At 35.5% G+C, this 20,304-nt stretch overlaps 1 protein-coding gene and 1 non-coding gene across 3 annotated transcripts in view; one reads left to right on the top strand and one right to left on the bottom strand.

The window, feature by feature from the left end:
* Window positions 1–11,771: 11,771 nt before the first annotated feature.
* Window positions 11,772–11,878, top strand: LOC111724889. Its single transcript, XR_002773104.1, has one exon. It is a non-coding gene; the product is annotated as a U6 spliceosomal RNA (small nuclear RNA).
* Window positions 11,879–18,076: 6,198 nt separating this feature from the next.
* The window catches only part of HDAC9 (histone deacetylase 9), a 906,973-nt gene continuing 904,745 nt past the window's right edge, over window positions 18,077–20,304 (bottom strand). Inside the window, exon 26 of one of the 2 annotated variants that reach the window (XM_003788483.2) lies at window positions 18,077–18,659. In XM_003788483.2, the coding sequence (XP_003788531.1) occupies window positions 18,620–18,659 (40 nt within the window). In that variant the 3' untranslated portion in view covers window positions 18,077–18,619. The remainder of the gene's footprint in view (window positions 18,660–20,304) is intronic. The other variant, XM_012804388.2, reaches the window with a different exon arrangement.

The following is a 20,304-nucleotide window of genomic DNA, read 5'->3' as shown; positions in this document are numbered from 1 at the left end:
GTGTGTGTGTGTGTTAGAAAGTATGTGTATCTCAAATATCTTTGTTCCTCTTTTAGTCCCTTGTTATGAGATATAAAATGTATTGACTTTACATTACAGTGCAGTAAGTTCTGGAATAATGTTATTTCATTCAATTTTGTTTCTGTATAATTCTGATCAGAAAAAAGTCAATTCCATATAGGGGCCACTGAGTGGGGCCACTGGAGTTTGAAGGTTCTTTCCATGTCTGCATGGTTTTTTTCTAGGTATGCTGATTTCTTCCCAAATCCCAAGGATGTGCATGATAGGTTAACTGGTATGTCTAAACTGCTACAGTGTGAGTGAGCATGGGTGCTTTTGTTTAGTCTGATGATCCCTGTGATAGAATGGCATCCATGGCAGCTTGGTCCCTGCCTTATGCCCTGGGCTTCTGGAATAGGCTATAATTACACACTGGACTCTGAACTAAAATAAGTATATTGAGAATGAATGAATACGAATTTTTGTAAAAGAAAAATTTAGAAAATACACAATAATTATACAAATTTTATTCATCTTTCTCAAATGCCTTGGTAGTTCACCTTGATTTCAATGTTTAATATTTGATGTATTTGGTGTCTTTATGTAGAAGTTTGATAGTGTTGTTGTGACCATCCAATATGTCATAGGAACTTAATTCTTCTTTATACTGATTAGCCCATGGTAAAGTTGGTTTCTTTGTACATCATTCTGCTTAAAGTTGCACTTTCTAAGAACCTATGAATGACATTTATTGAGAACTTTTTTTTTTTTTTTTGAGACAGAGCCTCAAGCTATCCCCCTGGGTAGAGTGCCATGGCATCACACTCACAGCTACCTCCAACTCCTGGGCTCAAGCGAGTCTCCTGCCTCTGCCTCCCAAGTAGCTGGGACCACAGGCGCCCGCCACAACGCCCGGCTATTTTTAGGTTGCAGCCGTCATTGTTGTTTGGCGGGTCCGGCCTGGGGATTTGAACCCGCCACCTTAGATGTACGTGGCTGGCGCCTTAGCCAGTTGAGCTATAGGCGCTGAGCCTTGAGAACTTATTATATGTCAATTTTACATCATTATATTGAATGTATAGGATGAATATTAAAGAGAAGACTAGATGTCACAAAAGACTACCTCCTCCTTTATGGAAGAAGTTGATACACTTTTAGTTGCATGCAGACTAGTTACATCATGTGAGGTGGATGTTGGAGAGTAAGTATGGTTTAAGGAGATAAGTATAGGTTCTTTGCCAACAAAGGGTGGACTTGTGATTGTTAATTTTATATGTCAACATGACTGGGCCATGGGATGCTCAGTTGTTTGGTCAAACATTATGCTGGATGCATCTGTATGGTTGTTTCTTGGTGGAATCAACATGTAAATTTTTAGGTGTAATAGAGCAGATTGCCTTCTCCAAAGTACACAACCCTTATTCAATCAGTTGAAGATCTGATTAGAATAAAACAGCTGACTATCCCAAAAGTGAGAACACTCATGTCTACATTTGAGCTGGGACATTGGTTTTTTTCCTGCCTTCAGACTCAAACTGAAACATCAGTTATTTCTGGTTCTCAAATTCACTGGCCCTCAGACTGGAACTGCGGCTTCAGCCCTCCTGGTTATCAGCAGCACCAGCAGCTCTCTGTAGACTCCAGCTTGTAGATTGCAGATGTGGGGACTTGTCTGCTTCCATAATCTTTCTTGTTTCAATAAAATCTGTAGTAATGTGCTCCCTTTCTTTTCTGATTTTAGTTATTTGGGTCTTCTCCTTTTTTTAATTAGTCAACTAGATTTTCTCTATTTTTATATTTTCTATTTGATTCATCTCTCCACCAATCTTCATTAATTTCTTCCTTCTATTAGCTTTGGGCTTAATTTGTTCCTTGTTTTTTAGTTTCTAGATTATATGTATAAGTTTAGGTTGTTGATTTGACACTATTCTTTCTTTTTAATTAGGTATTCATACCTATAAATTTCCCTTGTAGCATAGTTTTCACTATATTCCAAATGTTTTGGTATGTTGTATTTTCCTTTTCGTTTATCTCTAGTCATTTTACAATTTTTCTGTGATTTCGTCTTTGACCTAGTGGTTGTTTAAGAATGTGTGTTTAATTTCCACATATTTCTGAACTTCCTAGTTTTTCTTCTGCTATTAATTTATGAAGTGCCTAGTTTTTCTTCTGCTATTAATTTCTAGTTTCATTCTATTATGGTCAGAGAGGATACTTATTAATGATTTCAATCTTCCATTTGTTAAGACTTATTTTGTGATCTAACATGTGAGACATACTGGAGTGTGTTCCGTGTGTGCTTGAGATGAATGTATATTCTGCTGGTATTGAGAGGAATGTTCTCTATCTGTCTATTAGATTCATTTGGTCTACAGGGTTATTCAAATCTCTGGTTGCTTTGTTGATGCTCTCTCTCTGGTTATTCTATCCATTATTAAGTAGGATATTGAAGTCTTTTACTATTATTAGATTGCTATCTATTTCTCTCTTTAGTTCTATAAATGCTTGCTTTATATATTTTAGAGGGTCTAATGTTGGGTGGATATATGCTGACAATTATTTCATCTTCCTGGTGAAGTGACCCTTGTATTATTTTGTATAATGTCCCTCCTTGTCTCTTGTGACAGTTTTCAACTTATTTTTCTGGTATGAGTATAGCCATCCTTCTCTCTTCTCATATTACTATTTGTATGGAATATCTTTCTCTATCTTTTCACTTTCAAGACGTGTGTGTCCTTAGATGTAAAGCAAGACTAATTTGAATGCTTTTTAAAACATCCATACTGCCAATCTTTGTCCTTTTAATTAAGAATTTAAAACATTTACATTTAAAATGATTACTAATAGGGAAGCACTCTTGTCACGTCAGTATGTCTTATAGTTGTTCTGTTGTTCAATTCCTCTAATACTTCTTTTCTCTATGTTTAGCTGATTTTTTGGCAGTGACACTTTTTCAACCTTTCTTATTTCCTTTTCATTATATTTTATAAATATGTTCCCTGTGGCTATGTGAGGATTACATATAATATCTTAAGATTATGACAATTGATCTTAAATTGATACCACTTACAAAAATCTACTCCTTTGAGCTCAAGAAGTTCCTTCTACTTTATGTAACTGACATTACAAATCACATTTTCATTAACATAGATTTATTTTCTATGTATTTTCCTTTTAAACCCTGTCAAAAATAAAAGATGTTACAAACCAAATTGCAATAATACTGCTTTGTTTATTTATCCATATATTTACCTTTACTGGAGAACTTTATATTTTTGTAAGTTTTGATTTCTTGTCTACTTCCATTTCATTTTAACTTGAATAACTCCCTGTAGGGCAGGTGCAGTGGTAATAAATCCCTTTAGCTATTGTTCATCTGTGAATGTTTGAATTTTTTCCTTGTTTTTGAAGGACAGTTTTGCCAAATATAAAGTTACCTTTTGAAAGTTTTTTTATTTTCTTTTAGCACTTGAAATACATAATCCTCATTCCCTTCTGATCTGCAAGTTTCTGCTAAGAAATCTCCTGTGGTTTACGGGGATCTCTTGTACATGATGGATATTGTTTTTCTCTTGTTGCTTTCAAGATTCTGCCTTTTTTCTTTTTGTCTACAGCTGATTATAATGTGTTTCAATGTTGCTGTCTTTGCATTTATTCTACTTATAGTTTTCAACTTGAGCTTTGGGTTTAAATATCCTTGTCTTTCCTCATATTTAGGAAATTTTCAACCATTATTTTTTCAAATAATCTTTTTCTCTCTTCTTCTCCCTCTTTTACTTCTTGTAATGTTCACTTGGTGGTGGTCCATAAGTCCTTGTAGTTCTGTTCACTTTTCTTTATTCTTTTATCTTTTTGCTCTTCTTTGTGATCTATTTTCTATTCAGAAAATATTTAAAATGACCTATCTTTGAGTTTATTGATCCTTTCTTTTAGCTGTTTAAATCTCTTGCTGAAATCCTCTAGTAAATTTTTCAATTTGTTATGGTATTTTTCAGCTCCAGAATTTGTTTGTTTTTAAATTCTATCATTTTTTGACATTCTCAGGGCAAATATTGTTTTATTAATTGTCTTTGTTCTTTCTCTGTGTTTTCCTTTAGCCCCTTAAGCATATTTAAGACAGATGTTTTAAAGTCCTTGTCTAGGAAGGCTGATGCATGTTTTCCTCAGAGGCTTTCTGAAAATACATTTTGTTTCTTTACACTGGCCATATTTCCCTGATTCTTTGTAAGATTTGTGATTCTTTGTTGACAACTGGACATTTAAAAAATAGCCACCTTTTCCAGTCTTTGAAGATTTGCATGGAAGTCTTTTACTGATTAACAAGCCCCTGGGTCTTGACATTAGCCTGGAGTGAAAGCCAAAGGTCTTATCAGGTCTTTTGGGACACATATTATGTTTAAGCTTATGTGAGCTTTTTTTTTTTCTGGTTTCCCCTGCCTTTTATTACTCTTAAGTGTCTTAATTTCTCAAAGAACCAGATTCTTCAAGGGGGATTTGATATTCTATTGTATTTCTTTGCCCATAATCAATTTCTTGCTCCAAGTGTCTATAACTCTACAGTATTCCTACAGTTTCCACAGGCCATGGTGCCCCCCACTATCATCCGTATCTTCCAGCCTGATATCCAAACTATGCTACATCTCTTCTCTGAGCTATGAGTCAGACAAAACAGATACCAGTTGCTTAGCTCAAGAATAGGCCAGCACTACTTTCCCAACAATTTCCTCTCTGTTCTTTCTGGCTTGAGTGAGGAAGGGCCATATTATAGATTGAATGTTTGTGATTCTTCCCATTTGTATATTGAAGCCTTAGTCTTCAATCTGATGGTATTAAGAAGTAAGGCATTTGAGAGGTAATTAGATTTAAATGAGGTCATTAAGATAGATCTCCAAAGTGTATTAACACCCTCATGATAAAATAAACACCAGAGCTTCTTGTCTCTACAATGTAGAGATAAGAAAGGACACAGTAGGAAGGCAGCCACTTGCTATCCCAGAAAAAGGTCCCCACCACAATCTGCCCATGCTGCTAATTTAATCTCAGACATCTCAGCCTCTAGTACCCTGATAAATAAATGTCCCTTGCTTAAGTCATCAAGTCCATGAAATTTTTTTATAGCAGTTGAGTACACAAAGACAAGACAAGCCACTTTATTCTGACCTCAGTGCTAAGACTGGCACAAAGATAGATGAATAAAAACACCAGGAAAATTCCCACCATGTGCCTGTGGCTTTTCCTTCATTGGAAATTTACTCAGTTTCTGTAGATCTTTGATTAGTTTTCAGAGCTCCCAATAAAGTTATTTTGATCAGTCTATGTTTGTTTCTTTGATAATTCTGTGAGGCAATAAGATCTTGGAGCACCCTTTTTAACATCCTGCTGATGTCATTTCTCCTATAATTCAGAATAGTTTTTATTGGAAAAATAAGGGATAACATACAATGAATTCAAGTATGGTGCTTCAATGTGAATATGCTTCCTTTACCTAAGGGTTTTGCAAGTTAGTTAGACATTTAGCTAATATAAATAACTAATATTTTATATCATAATTTTAAAAAATGCTTAATTTCATAAATTTTAGTTCATAAATATGATTCCATAGTTCACTATGTTCACTGTAAAATATCCTGAAGTATATCTGGTAAATAGCCAAGTTTTATGCCTAAGTGTATACACTATATACATATATATGCACACACACATATATATACACACACACACATATATGTCTCTCTATATAGACATTCCTGAGCAATTACAAAATATGGTTTTTGTAAGAAACACTGTTTTTCATATATAACAAATGCAGTATTTCTTTGTGCCCAAAATGCAAATTTACAAATTGCATCCAGGAACTCATCAAATCTGCTAGAAGAATTATGTAATTCAATTTGGCAAAATTTTTGCACACAGCACAAATAGTTTTCTTTGGTTTTCTTGGATTCTGTTCTGAGAAGGAGGTAGCTGGAAAAAAAGTGAAAAATTACAGGATATGATTCATAAAAATCCCACATCTTTTTTGTGTGCTTGTACATTCTTTTTTGAGGGAAAATGTTTTTGTCCCACAGCAATGGTTCCCTGTCCTTCTCAATGAACACTTTTTTTTGTCAGAAAGATATACTCACTCAATAATTCTACGGTCCAGAAAAAAGAGTAGTCAAAATGTGAAGAATCATGTCCTTTAGTAGCTAGGAGAGTAGGTAGCAAATTCCTTAAATCTCCTTTTCGTCAGAAAGGAATATAAAGCCTGAACTTTAACACGGCCACATTATGTACAAAGAAATGAAACCTCAGCTATGTAAGTTCCAGCCAAGCATCAGCCCAAATCTTTTACTCTCCAATGTATAATTGGTATTTGTTTTCCTGTCATGTTTTGAAAGAGAAGAAAATGATGTCCATGTAATCCTATCCTCATTTCTAAGGTTCAGACAAGAAACACTCACTACCACCCCTTCCCCTTTTAATTTGCTGCCAACAGTTAAGATGAAGCACATACTTAATGCCAAAAAAAGTACTACCAGAATTCCATCGTCAGATAGTTTTCGATGGGTGCAACAAACATTAGATTACTAGGAGTAGTCAGATCTCTGTGTGTTTCTAACTTCTGGCTTTTCTCTTGAAACAGCCTGCAAACTCTTTTGAGTTTGTCAAAAACTGGGCACTGGCTGCCCATTACCCAGAGTTAAGAGCTCTCTTAAGTAATGGAATGACTAGCAGTTTCAGAAGTTAAGTGTCAATTTCACGCATTTGAAGAATATCAGAGTGAAAGGGAAATACAGAGATCAGGTGTTCAATCCTCTAATTTCATAGATGGAGCCTGAAACTACTTACAGTGCCCCACCGTGTGAAGGACTAGATAAATTCAACACTTCTGCCATTAAGTTCAAGAAATGCTGGATGAAGTATTGTTTTAACTGCATAGCTAAATTCATCAAAACCAGGAAAGACTCAAGTACGGAAAGAAGAAGGCATTGAAAAAGCGAGCTGCAAGTCGCAGATGCTGCCTGTTGTTGCCATGGAACAAGGTGTAGGGAGGTGGCAGTATGATGCCTACTAGAACACAGAAGATGAACTCTGAGACTTTTTTAGGTAGACAACTGGAGCTGAGAAACTCATCCTATTACACACATTCACAATTAATCCAGGTACCTTGAAAAGCTGCCCCTTAAGTGGAAGAACAGAATAAAAAAATATCTGCCCATTGATAACAAAATGACCAAAAGGTTGGTTGTTTCTTTATGGACACTGGGCGATGGAAATTTTTTCTTCTGAGAGTCACTAAGTCTGGACATAGATTTGTGATTTAAATTCATGCTAGTCATATGACTAAAGCTTCCATAAGCAAAAAGAAAAAAAAAAAGCATCCAAATGACTGTGGATGGTAAAACTACTGGAATGCCTGCCAAAAAGAAACGCAGAACTGCCCAAGAGACATATGCACTTAATCCAGATAACATGAAATTCCCACAGATAAAAGCCCTACTGAGAATGTGTTCACAATAAAATATTTTAGAGGAGTAAATCAAGTATAAGCAGATACTTCATACTTGAGATCACAGGGAATGCCAATAAACATAAACTGAATACGTAAAAAGTTATTACAATACAAAACAAGAAACTAAGCAATCAGGAAATAAGATACTCGAATAATGGAATGTTGAAAAAGTGAGTACCTCTTTTAAAAATGAATAATGTGGTTTTGAATGTTAAAATGTATAGGGTAAAATATGTATAAAATTGGACCTGAAATTTTAGAGGAAATTGCTCAAAGGCAGCAATACATCGAAAATATGAGTAGCAAGTTGACATAGAAAATAGGAGAGACAAAAAGTACAAGGTGAGGCTTTTAGATATATGTCTAACAAGAGTTAAGTTCAGGCTGGGCACGGTGACTCACACCTGTAATCCTAGAACTCTGCAAGGCTGAAGTGGGTGGATTGCTTCAGAAGTTCAAGACCGGCCTGAGCAAGAAAGAAACTCTCATCTCTAAAAATAGCCAGGGGTTGTGACAGGTGTCTGTAGTCCCAGCTACTTGGAAGCCTGAGGCAAGAAGATCACTTAAGCCTAAGAGTTTGAGGTTGCTGTGAGCTACAACACTGGACCCACGTCAACAAAGTTAGACTCTGTCTCAAAAAGAAAAAAGAAAAGAAAAGTTATGTCCCATGAGATTAGAAAATCAGGGAATAGAAGACTGTGGGTGCTATCATATGATATCAATTATAAATAATTTAGAATTTTCCTAAATAAAGGAAAGAATTGAATCTCCAGACTTAGAAGAAACAGTAGGTTGTTTGCAGGTTAAACACACACAACATAACACCTGCTCACAGCAAAGACCTTAAAAGATCTAGGAAAACACAGATTATTGTCAAAGGAACAATCTTTGGGCTATGACAGACATATTGGAAATGAAAGCAGATGGGAGAATACAATGCAATTATGTTGTCACACTGCTGAAGAAAATAATTACCAGCTTGAATTCTATACCCGGCCATCATATCATTCAAAAGTGGTGCTAAAGTAATAAAAACTTGTTGGATAGGAAAAGTGGGAGAAAATTAATCACCCTCAGAAAGAAATGAGGCGCAACAAAAATTCTTGAGTAAAGAAATTGGCAAACATAAAGGGATCTCAATAACTGTTGGCTTATTTTTATTTTTATTATAAGCAAAACTATACTAATAGTCATTGATATGTAGCAATATAAAAACCTATAAATCTAGACTTGAAAACAAGGTGAAAGAAACTGCATGCTGGACAACAATGAACCATGAGAAATAATAGGGTAAACAATAGAGGAAAATAGACTCCATTATTCGATAGTCTATTAAATAGACTCTATTATTATATAAATCCATACAATTTATGATCCTTGGATTCTACAAGAGGATTATGCAAATGTGTGATTAAGAGAGTTTCCTTTTAAGTCAAAGCTGCATTTGGCTAATGTGAGTAATCACTTATTTTAGAAATAAATATATTAGAAATATACTTACTTTAGAAATATCTAAAATATCACTTATTTTAGAAATGATGTATCATTCTTCTAAAATAGCACAAATACTATGTATAACTTTCAAATCACTGAAAGGGAAAAAAAGAAATTAGGGCCATGAGGAGATGATGAACTTATCAAATGTTGCGAACAAGAACATTGCAGAAACAGGGCAGGAAACCAAATCTCTGGATTGCCAGGCCTACCTTCTATTCTCTGGTAATACTCTAAAAATACATCTACCAAATCTGAATATTCTTAGAGTGTAAACAAGATTTGTGTATTTTCTTTCTTAAAGCTCTCAACATCTGACTTGGTTTGACCTCAACGTGGAAAGTTATTTTGCAACGCAGATTATGCTATGGGGCTCCGGATACGTTTCCATTTACTTTCCATTGGGGCTTAATAATAGTAGTAATGAGAAAGATCTGTATCATAGCATCCAGTCATCATTTTAAAATATTCACTAATTGCAAAGCAGTGTTTTGGCTTTTGCATCGGACTTAATAGATTAGTGGGAGAAATGGGCATGGATGTAACCATATAAAAGAAGTCAGAATGCATCTAGCTAAGTATAGGCTGAATTTGAAAGTGGGGAAATGAAAACTTAAACCTGGTAGCATAGCTTTAATGTCACAGAGACCACCTCTAAATACAATCTGTCTGATTGAGAGTGTTGCAGCCTATCAGGGTTTGGAACCTGATAAAAGAAGTGCAAATACTGCTCATCAGGGCTTTGAAAAGTAAAAGAGGTTACAAATTATACTTTATTAAAGGGTACATGGAGAAAAGCAAGAATTGGTTATTGTAGAACTTGATTATTGGGGACTTGTCTCTCCAGAAAATATAATTAACTGAATTTTATCATTAACTGGTTTTTTTTAAGGAAAAAATAAAAGAAATAATGAGGGGAAAGTAAATGACTGAAATTGAGGAAGCTGTTTCTAAGGGGATTTTTTTAGGATGTCTACAGAATTAATCTTCCATCTTTATACTTCTAAACATGATAGGACTTTCATGGCATGTTGATCTGATAGTCTTTAGGGATAAAAGGGACATCAACAAACACTAAATCAACTCTGCTGTTTTGATAGGGCTATGCCCAAATCTTCCCATAAACATAAGTGCATGTGATTTACATAGCAAATATTTCTTAAACATTTTTTATCTCTTCCTCTATGTTTTAATTCTATGACAAAAGAACAGAGGTGACTCTTTTTCTAAAGCCTTAGTACCACACCATTCTAAAACTGCATCTATTCTGTGACAATATTGCTTTTGCAGTTACATCAGTGAGAGCTTTAATGGCACTTTCATTTCTTTTATATAGTTATATTGCCAATTTTCTTGCTATTTTTTACACTATTGTGAGAATAAGTACTGAATACATGCAACGTAGTGTAAGCATTCAGTGGCTGTTGATAACAGTGAATGTACTGGTTCATAGAGCAGTAAAGAAGATGGCTTTGTTGGGACACATAGGCCTCAGTTTGCTAATCTATTAAATTACTCCCCTCAAGGACTGTTTTGAAATTTCAATAAGAGTACAGGGTAAGTGGTCAATAACTACTAATATTTTTATTTTTTGAATAAATAAAACAAAATACGTTTTGCAAAGGGAAAAATAGTGAACTAAAAATATACATCCTTAAAAGAAAACATTTCATTTTACATAGATATAAAGTCTTCATAGTCAGAGGAAATCATTGTAAATATATAACTAGGCTGTTATTAAAATATTCCTTTTTTATTACTTTATTAAACTGAATTACTTTTTCACATCTTAAGTTTTTAAACTTTATTGGTTTGGAAAAAATATTTTTTGGGGAAAATATATCTGTGGGATTATATAATATTTTTAATTTGGTAGGTAAGCTTTCAATAGATAGTAAATAGTGCCTTTTTTTAGATACACTAAAAGCTTTAAATTGGATTTGTTCTAAGGTGAATGCAGTCTTTTTGTAAATTCTCTTATTTCTCCAGTTTTTCAGAGACTATACAAAGGAATCATTTACCTCTTTTCTGGAATCTTGCTTCCCTATTCTTAAGACGTTTGAAAGAACAGCTATCAGGTCTTTTCCAAGGTACTTACTAGGATATGTGGAGAATTATCCATTTATGGTCAAACTGAATGACTGTAAGAATTTGTATAACCTATTGATACTACAAAGCTGAGAGGTAATTATAAAGTTTGGAACTACTTTGTGTTCATTAACTCTAGAGCCTCCCAAAAGTGTTAAATATTGAAAGAAATTCTTTAGACTTCTATTTTCAACTACAAGTTATCCTTTTACAATAACAATATGACATTCCATTCATCTTTAATTTTTACTTATATTCCACCTTTCAATTGTTCACTTTTTACCGTGGAAACTCAAAAGAAACAAAGAGCCCAAGAACGTTTGTCATTTGACAAATCTGATTAAACCAAAGGTGTTTACCGTTGAACCCGACTCTACCCACCCACTTCATCTCAAGTTTACTTTCTTTTAGACAAAATATTACTATCTTTTCCCAGAAGGAATCCAAGCCATTGTCCACTGGAAACAGTTATGTTTTAGAATGTTAAACCTTGCAGGGGGTGATAAAATACAAAAATAAGTATTGGTCTTGGAAGAGATTTCAAGAGTTTTGGGACTATATGTTCCAAAGATATCTTAGGGTTCTTGGCAAGATTAAAAAAAAGATGTTGAAATGGAAAAAGAAAGAACCATTTTGTAACTTGTACTTGCCCAGCTACGATTACCAGATCTATTTAAAATGATGACTTAATATTGTGCTTGCTTCGGCAGCACATATACTAAAATTGGAACGATACAGAGAAGATTAGCATGGCCCCTGCACAAGGATGACATGCAAATTCGTGAGGCGTTCCATATTTTAAAAAAAAAAGTTGACTTAATAGAACTATAAGGTTAGCAGAGACTGAACATATAGTCTTCTCTGAAGGTTAATAGCATCCTTTTAAGTTAAAGAGTATCTTTACTTAGCATGTCATTTTTGATGTGTTATGGGTACCATTTGGAGAGAGGCTAGAACTTGGAGCTAGATACTAATGGATAAGTACTGACTTCTGCCTCTCTCTGTCACCATGGGTGAGTTATCATTTCAGTGCTTTCTATTCTCATCTGTAGATGGTAATAATAATGCACGTGACACAGGGTTCATGTGACGGCTAAATAGAATTCTGGTCCAGTGTTTAGTAGAGGAAAAGGCACATGTCATGTGCTTCATCAGTGTGAGCTTTTATTCCTTATCTTAACCAGCAAAATACATTTCAATAGCAGCTCAATTTTAATTTACCTTTTCTTCTTTTAATTCTTCCTTGATTCTAAGGGATCTTTACTTGCAAGTAAACATGCTCATTTTTTGAAAATGGAATTGTGTATGTTTGAGTAATTTATCATTAGTAATTCAACGATTCATTCCGTATTTGTCACAAGTCCAGTATGTTAAGTCTAATGTTAGACACCAAGAATGTAGAAAAATAAGAACACTTTTATTTCAAATAGCTTTTATTCATATAGGACTAGAGGAAAATCTAATTTAGTAGAAAACACAAAACAAAAGGGGATCTTTCATTCTCTTCAAAGGGGAAGCATGACATTAACAACATCAACAAGAATTGGGAGTACACCGAGTGTTCTCAAATACAAAAAAAGAATCAGAAAGAAGGTGAACATTCCTGGAGCATTTAAAACAATGGTATGGTGATTAGGTATTGATCCTTTATTAGATAATTATTTTTCACATCTGGGAAAACACCACTGGCAGCACAAGTTTAAGAAAAGAGGTTTGGCAACATTTCTTTTTCTCAGCAGCTCTGGATGACAGATCTTGATGAACGCTCGCCAAAAAAATGAAGGGCAAAACCACTGGTGCACAGACGACAACAAACTGATCTTATTACAGAAAGAGATACCAGATCACAGTAGAAAAGACATTTTAATTTTATACTGAGCCAGAAACTGCACATTATCAGCATGTACATCAACAAGCCTGGTCTAGAGTACTTAATCACAAAATTAATAAATATTGATTTCCCGCCTGCCCTACCCACCTTATTTAAAAATATCAAGATATTTGCTTTCAAATGACACAAACTGCCGAGGCTATAACTTGCAAAATTGTTACCTATTTTTAACACGGCAGGGTTTTTATGCCCAGCAACCACTAAAATGGGTATTTCTTATAACCTGGCTATGGTGGGTCTAGATACTAGCATTGCTTTCCCAGGAAGGCTTTGAAAATCTCACAATTTAGGAAGAGCAAATGGATATTTTTATCTCACAATAATCTTTGCTTACCCAAGGAAGTACAATTCCTCCTCAGATTTTAGAATTCTTAATCCTTTTCTTTTATGACTCCATTTCTATTAGATCTTAAGTTAATTAAGCCAATAGCAGACATTGCTATAAGGTCTCTATCATTTATCCCAAAATGCTAACTCAATGCAAAGGGCACACAATGAAGGTGAAAGGATGTGACCACAGTGTCCCAGAAAACATATGACTCTCCCTCGTATCCTTGATGTTGCAGCATTTGCATCTAATGTGCCTAAGACAACAGACAAGAAAATAAAAAGACACAGAGTTTTCATCGGAAAGTCTGGAAATCTCTTCCAGAATATGTTGGCTTAAAATTTCTCCTTTCCCATCCTTCCTTCAGGTGGGAGATGATGCTTGTAGGTTTGACTCACAAAGACGTCTTTCATAGGGCCAGGAATGTATACATAGACTCTTCTCTATGCAATAACCAGCATGACATCATTAGCTAGTAACAAGCGGAAAACTATATTTGAAATTAAAAAAAAATTCTGTGCTAATAAAATAAAATGCCAAGTCTAAAACTGTAGACAAAAACACAATGATTTAATTTATCTTTTGAGATAAGAATATGTTCTTAGAGTTGAGCGGTTCTTAAAAAGCATGATAAAGTATATCTATCAGAGTGTTTATAAAAAATGGCAGGAAGGGAAGGCTGCCTCGTGGTATCTCAGAAAATAAGTTAGTTGTCAAGAATGTTTCTACTTAGGACGCATAAGGTAGGGATTTCCAAAATTATTTTGATTGTTCAGAGGTGGCAATTTTGTATGGGTATTTGGGCAGGGGAAGCAGGAAGAAGTGAAAATTATTAGTTAGAAAGATTGGCACTGTACAGTGAGTTTACCGTGTATTTGCTGAATGTTCCAGTTTGAGAATTAAGATGGTCTCTGACTTTGTTACAAGCCTATTTCCTGATTGTTGGGTTCTAGTCCAAACAGTCCCAGATTAATATGTTTGATTGCCCAACCCAGCTCTTTCTGCTTATTAATAACTGACTCAGTTGTTGCTTAATGCATTATATCATACAGAGTCAGCCAGGAGTACCATAGGTAAAATGGACTGCAGTTGATTTCGAAAAGTCAAGTCCTACAGTCTTATGTGAGTACATCACGTCTATTTAAAATTTTTATTCTCTGGGCCCTTGACAATCACATCTGCTTCATGAAGCAATTGAGGGAGTAAAAGCAGACTGTTAGGAGGCAAAGGCTGTAATTTTTCAATATAAATATGCCCAGAAGAAGCACATACTCACATATTTTAGTGATAGTATTGATGAAGGTGCTGAAATACTTCATAATACTTCATTCCAAAGGCAACACAATGTACCAAATACTTTTGAGACCAGGATATAATTGGCCTTTGGGAACACAAGAAATTCAATGATGACCCTGACCATGTTGATGGTCAGGTCTGAAGACAATAAAATGCCTTCAGTTCTTAGCATAGATCATCTGGTTTTCATTTCTCCTGGAGGTGAAAATGCCTTCTTTATGGGAACAGTTGAACAGGTGTGTTGCTTCCTACTTCTTTTTTTTTTCCCCCACTCCTCCTTTTCTCAGTAGGACAAGTGATTTGATTTCTAGAGCAGGAAAAGAATGTTAAAACAGATGCCCCCAGAACTGACAATGTTAAATTCTAACACAGTCATTACTTCAAGTTCACTTTTAGGACAGAACATCTTGGCTTGTTTCTTTGGATTAGACATTTAATACTTCTTTCATTGAGACGAATTGAGAGTAAACTTCCAAAAGATAAATAGTAAGAAATATTTAAATAAGTCGTTCTAAACATAAAAGCTGGGTTAAAAAATAAGCTTAAAAGTGCTGATTGAAGAGGAATTTTCTCCCAAGAGACTTTCCACATGATCATTCTAGTTTATTTCCAAATGGTGCCCGTAAAGAAACCCAGTAAACCCACAAGGCTTTCTGATTGACCTCCAGAAATAAAACAGGACTGGACTGCTAGGACAGACCGGTCCTGTAATTTCTGAAGCCTCTGTGGGAAGATGCCCTGCTTTCCAGGCCACCCGTTGCCAGTGAGAGGTGAGTGAGTGTCACATAAGGTTGCAGTCCAAATGGAAGGCAAGATTTCTGTTCCCAGGATTGGTAATGGAAATATGAGTTGTAGCATGAATATCTCTGTTTTCCCCCTAAGCATACTTCTATCTGCACTATCCATGTTGTGAATTTGTTAAAATATTTAAAAATATTTCATCTCAGAATGTTCTTTCCATTTACTGAGCAATGATAACATCCCCTCTGTCTTCATTTGAAGTCCATTTCGCTTACTATCCAATAAAACTCTGTTTTTCAGCTTAACATATAGTCCCAAGTTACACTATCTAATCAGAAAGACTTATTTTCTTAAGTTTTCTTTTTGTACCTTTTATGAAATCTTATTGAATGAAATTATTAGCATTATTTACTAGTAGATTTGTCCAAAATCTATCTAATACGATCAGGAGGATGTGAGAGTGCCTCTATGACTTTCCTTCAAACTCAGGATCAGAGAGAGGGACGTCATTGCCAATGCTCCACTACTAGAGTCTCACGGGGAACTGCTGTGAGCAATAAGAAACATGAGGAGGGAAGAAAGCTAAACCAAGTGAAACTGCCCTTTCAGAAAGTGCTGTTCTATTTCAAGAGAAGTGTTGGTATTCTCCAAAGCCTCTATTCCATCCCTTGGGGCTGTGTTACGTCTTCTAATGGTGTAATCAAAATTCACTGGAATTCTGGCCTTACAGCCACATTCAGCTATGATTAATCCTCCCCATAGCTTTATCTGCTTCAGGGGGGCATCCCAAAGACTCTTAACTGCAACGAGTTGGCTAGCGTGTCACATGGAAGAGTATGTGATTAAGTCATTAATGTGCCATGTTTTAAATCTCAGTAAGAATGGAGATGTCCTAGTGATTAGGCTTTGTCAGATCATAGCATGGCATAAATGTGTGGCAAACTTGTTTCAGGAACTGTCAGTAAACTAGTCCATTTGCACTGTTTTATTTTCTTATTCAACATCTACAGACGGGGAGGACTGGAGTAATAATAGAGATTCATAATTCTGAAGTTGATTTTAAGACAACACAATTACGTTTCCAATTAAAATATAACTTTCCATTCTCAAATGGGGAGGAGTCTTTTCGGTAAGCCTTGGCTTTGACTCTACTATTTGGTTTTCTGTAAGTAAATTTCCTCAAGCAACTACTGCAAAATAACAAGTACTGGCAAATATGATTGGCAGGAATTTCTCCCCCCAAAATAATGCAAATAAAATGTACAAAAAATTCATTACTACTATGACTCTGCGTTGAAGTTACTCTTCTGCAATGAAAGTAATTTTTACCTACTACAAAGTTACATTCTACTTCAGATTTCCTATTTCAAAGGGTGTCTCCGATTTCTAAGATGTTAAACCGAGTCTTGAGCCATTTTTGTATATGTAATAAAAGTCTTTAAAATTAAAATGGTAATCCTAAAAAAACCAAATGCATGAAAAATATGGTCTGACTGTATAACAAAAGGGAGTTCTATAATTCTACTTGAGTGAAATCTTTCATCTTTGATTTACAGGTTAGAGTCCTCTTTAACTAAAACCATATTGTCCCGTATCTTTCATATCGTGGCCTTCCCTAAAACCTTGTTTTAATTAAGGTTTCTTTCAGATTTCTGAATAAAAGCATGACAATCTTCACTTATGGCTTTAATATATCCTTTGAGTTAGAAAAATATATAAAAAGAAACATCAACTGTTTCAAAAGCATTGTCAGATATTAAATACTGTGAGGTATTCCACCTCAATATGTTTAGGTGTTTGAGTTATATGTTGAAATAGAATTTTTGGAGGTAGGGGGATAGGAGTTATATTTAGTAAATTGCTTTAAATCTCAGAAATAAATGTCTTTTATTTTTAACCTTTGACACTAAGGCAACTTGTGTAAAGGTTAAGGTTTTTTTTTTTTTTTTGTCATTGTTTTTTGGTTTTTTCACACGAAAGCAGAACCTCTGGGCTAACTCAGTTTAACGTGACTACGGATAAGCAGTGCCTTCATTACCCTATGTCCAAAACTTGGAAATTTGGTGACATTGCTCAAGCCATATTCACCTCAGTGGTTTCACAGCTAAAAGAACAAAATCTGACAAAGCAACCGGGCTCACCTGGAACATAAACTAAATAGTCAGAGCCCTTGAGTAACAGAGGAGATTATGGTTAATCTTCAGTTTTTCTAAAGGAAGGAAGAAACGAGGAAAGGAACAAAGAAAAGGAAGGGCTGGAAGACCGAAACCGAAAGGTGACAGAATACATTCTTGATAGATTTGGAACAAATTAAGATCATCTTTGAAAAGTTTGATGCTGTTCAAAGACACTGAAAACTCTTGCTGGAACGTGTGTGCAGAGCTACTGTCATCAAGACAGAGGATAGATTGGTGGGGAGAGAGACGTCATCCTAACACCACCGCAGATCTCCTGGTGTGGAAACCCAGAGAGGGATGGTAGCGAAATAGAGGAATGGTTCTCACGCAATGCGACATAAAATATTGCCCCGTTACATACAGCGTGTGAGGCTCCTTTGGCATTTGGACGTTGAGAGACCGTGTGTTATATTTGACTGAGAAAAGCCTCAGCCTCGTTCCTCCATCTTGAACTCTTCTTACTAGGAAGAGCTGAACTATGTGTTCAAACAAAGGCCAAAAAAAAAAAAAAAAAAGAAAGAGAGAGAGAGAGAGAGAGAATCCCAAAGCAACAACAACAACCCGGAAAAACAAACCAAATCGAAATAACACTGAGATCTGTCTGGCATTGCTGTTGGTTCATAGCTGAAAGCAGATCTTGTAAACAATTTCAGACTGTTAGAAAGAAAAATATTACCCAATTAAAAAAGAAAAAAAAAAAACTGGTCAGAATGTCAGGAATGAGTATGTCTCGGGTTTTGCCCAGATTTTGGCTGGCCGTCATAGCTTCTGATAGTACCAATATCAGACGCCGGACCGAATGTTTCGAGTTCATAGTTGGTGTCTAGGAGTGGATTACCCAGCATATTAAAAGCACACTGGAAGCCATTTCTTCCAATCGTGGTTTACTGTAACATTAGAATCACAGCGGCTATGTTTAAGGAATCTTTAATGCCCTTTCAAGTCCATCCAAAGAACAAGTGGAGCTGCTGTTCAGAATTTTGTGCCCAGTGTTTATGTTCCATCGAATCTGTGCCACCCAGGCAGCAGACAAGACATGTCTGAGGGTGCTGGGGTGGGGGGTACACAATGATGTCACACACAGGAAATATCAGGGGGGACTTGGCACTTCACAAGGCTGGCTCCTCTTCCATAGGCTCACCAGCAGTTCTGTAAAAATAAACAGGCAATCAGAAGACGGCACAAGAGTACACAATGACATTGTAGATTTTCATGCATAATCAAAGCTGATTTTTCAGCTCTCTCTGATGTTTATTTGTGTTATTCAGTTATCCATAAATAGAGTTTCTTTCCTAGGAAGTATAAACAAATGTCAAGTGGAAAAACATTTTAGATCCAAGCAATCATTGGAAATGTTCCTGTTTATATTAAAACATGTCAGAATATTTTATAACTACAGATTCCAAAATGTACATGTGTAGTGTCTAGCATAGTTCAATAATTTATTTTAAAAAATCACTCCGATATTTTATTTTCAGACCAATTGCAGTGATTTCCTACAGAACCAGTGTGCTAATGAGGGCAAAGGACCCAGCCAGCTTCTGGAGGAGACTCTCACCAGGGCTCCGGGCTTTGCTTCTGTTCTTTCATAACTGCCCTGGCTGCCAGCCGGAGGCATTTCAAATCAAATTCTGAATTTGATTAGCAAATCGTTGCTATAGACCCAACATTTTTACAAGAAATGCACTATGGTAGTGTGTAAATATGTTTGATTCAGCATCATCTGTGGGGTGTTCTGTTCAGGCAAAACCAAAACTAATTGCTTGAAAATTTATACTTGGGATTTAACCTTAATGGAGTAACACTTTGAGAGTGTTTGAAGGCAAACTTTTAGAATGACTTTTAATTTAGTCAAAAGAACAAATTATAGTGGAATCCAAATACATGAGGTAGTTGGATTGTCGGGGGACAGATGCGGGGACTTGAGGTGCCCGGTGGACTGGGTGGAGTCTGAGCTCTGTGATTTGTGCACGTTGCAACTCCTAATGTTGGAACCACACTTCTGGGAAGCTGTGGAGTAAGGTGTAAACTGTAAGGGGAAAAAAAAAATGTTCCTTACAGAATGAGTGAAGCCTAAAAAAAGGTAAAGGAGATAAAATCAATTCGTAAACAATAAACTCTATGAGATGTTGTTTATTGAGTGCCGTGGCTTTGTCCCCTCATCCTCTAACTTGTGTAAGGGTTGGGTGTCACACAAATACAGAATTATGCCCCTGCTCCCAAAAGGAAACACTAATTTGGGTGATGGTTCTCTCTAGGTATTGGAATATTAGGTAGATGGTTTTTATTTTCTTGAACCTGTTTATGTACTTGCCAGGATTCTATCATGAATTGCTTCCATATTAGAAAAAAAATGTTCTATTTAAAACATAATTGTTTATGAAGAGCAATGAACTAGTTAGCTATGTTATTTTACAGATGTACAAGAAAAAGAAACCACGAATTTCAATGCAGCTTAAAATAATGTAGTTGCCATATAAAGTAGTAGCTTTGCATTTTTTTATAATAAACTTAAAACTATGAAGGAAGGAATTTATCCATGGAATGGTAATAAAAAAAGATTTTAACGTATCCTTTTAAAAGAGTCTGTGTGGAATATTAAAGGAAAAAAAAATGTTTCTTAAAAAGTTACAGCCTGTCCAATAGTGCTCAGGATAAGGCGGCTGTGAGAGGTCGTTTAGAGCAAGTGCACAGAGTGATCTAAATGGGTCATGCGGGGGGATTCTGGGAAGATGGCTGACTGGTAGCAACCCTGGTCAGAGGCTCCTGAACAAAGGAAGAAAAACTGGTTGGA

The sequence above is a fragment of the Otolemur garnettii genome, unplaced genomic scaffold (genome assembly GCF_000181295.1).
Source record: "Otolemur garnettii isolate 467f Iridium unplaced genomic scaffold, OtoGar3 scaffold00028, whole genome shotgun sequence".
Lineage (NCBI taxonomy): Eukaryota > Metazoa > Chordata > Mammalia > Primates > Galagidae > Otolemur > Otolemur garnettii.
Note: the sequence above shows the minus strand (reverse complement) of the source record. Positions and strands in the feature narration are given on the sequence as shown.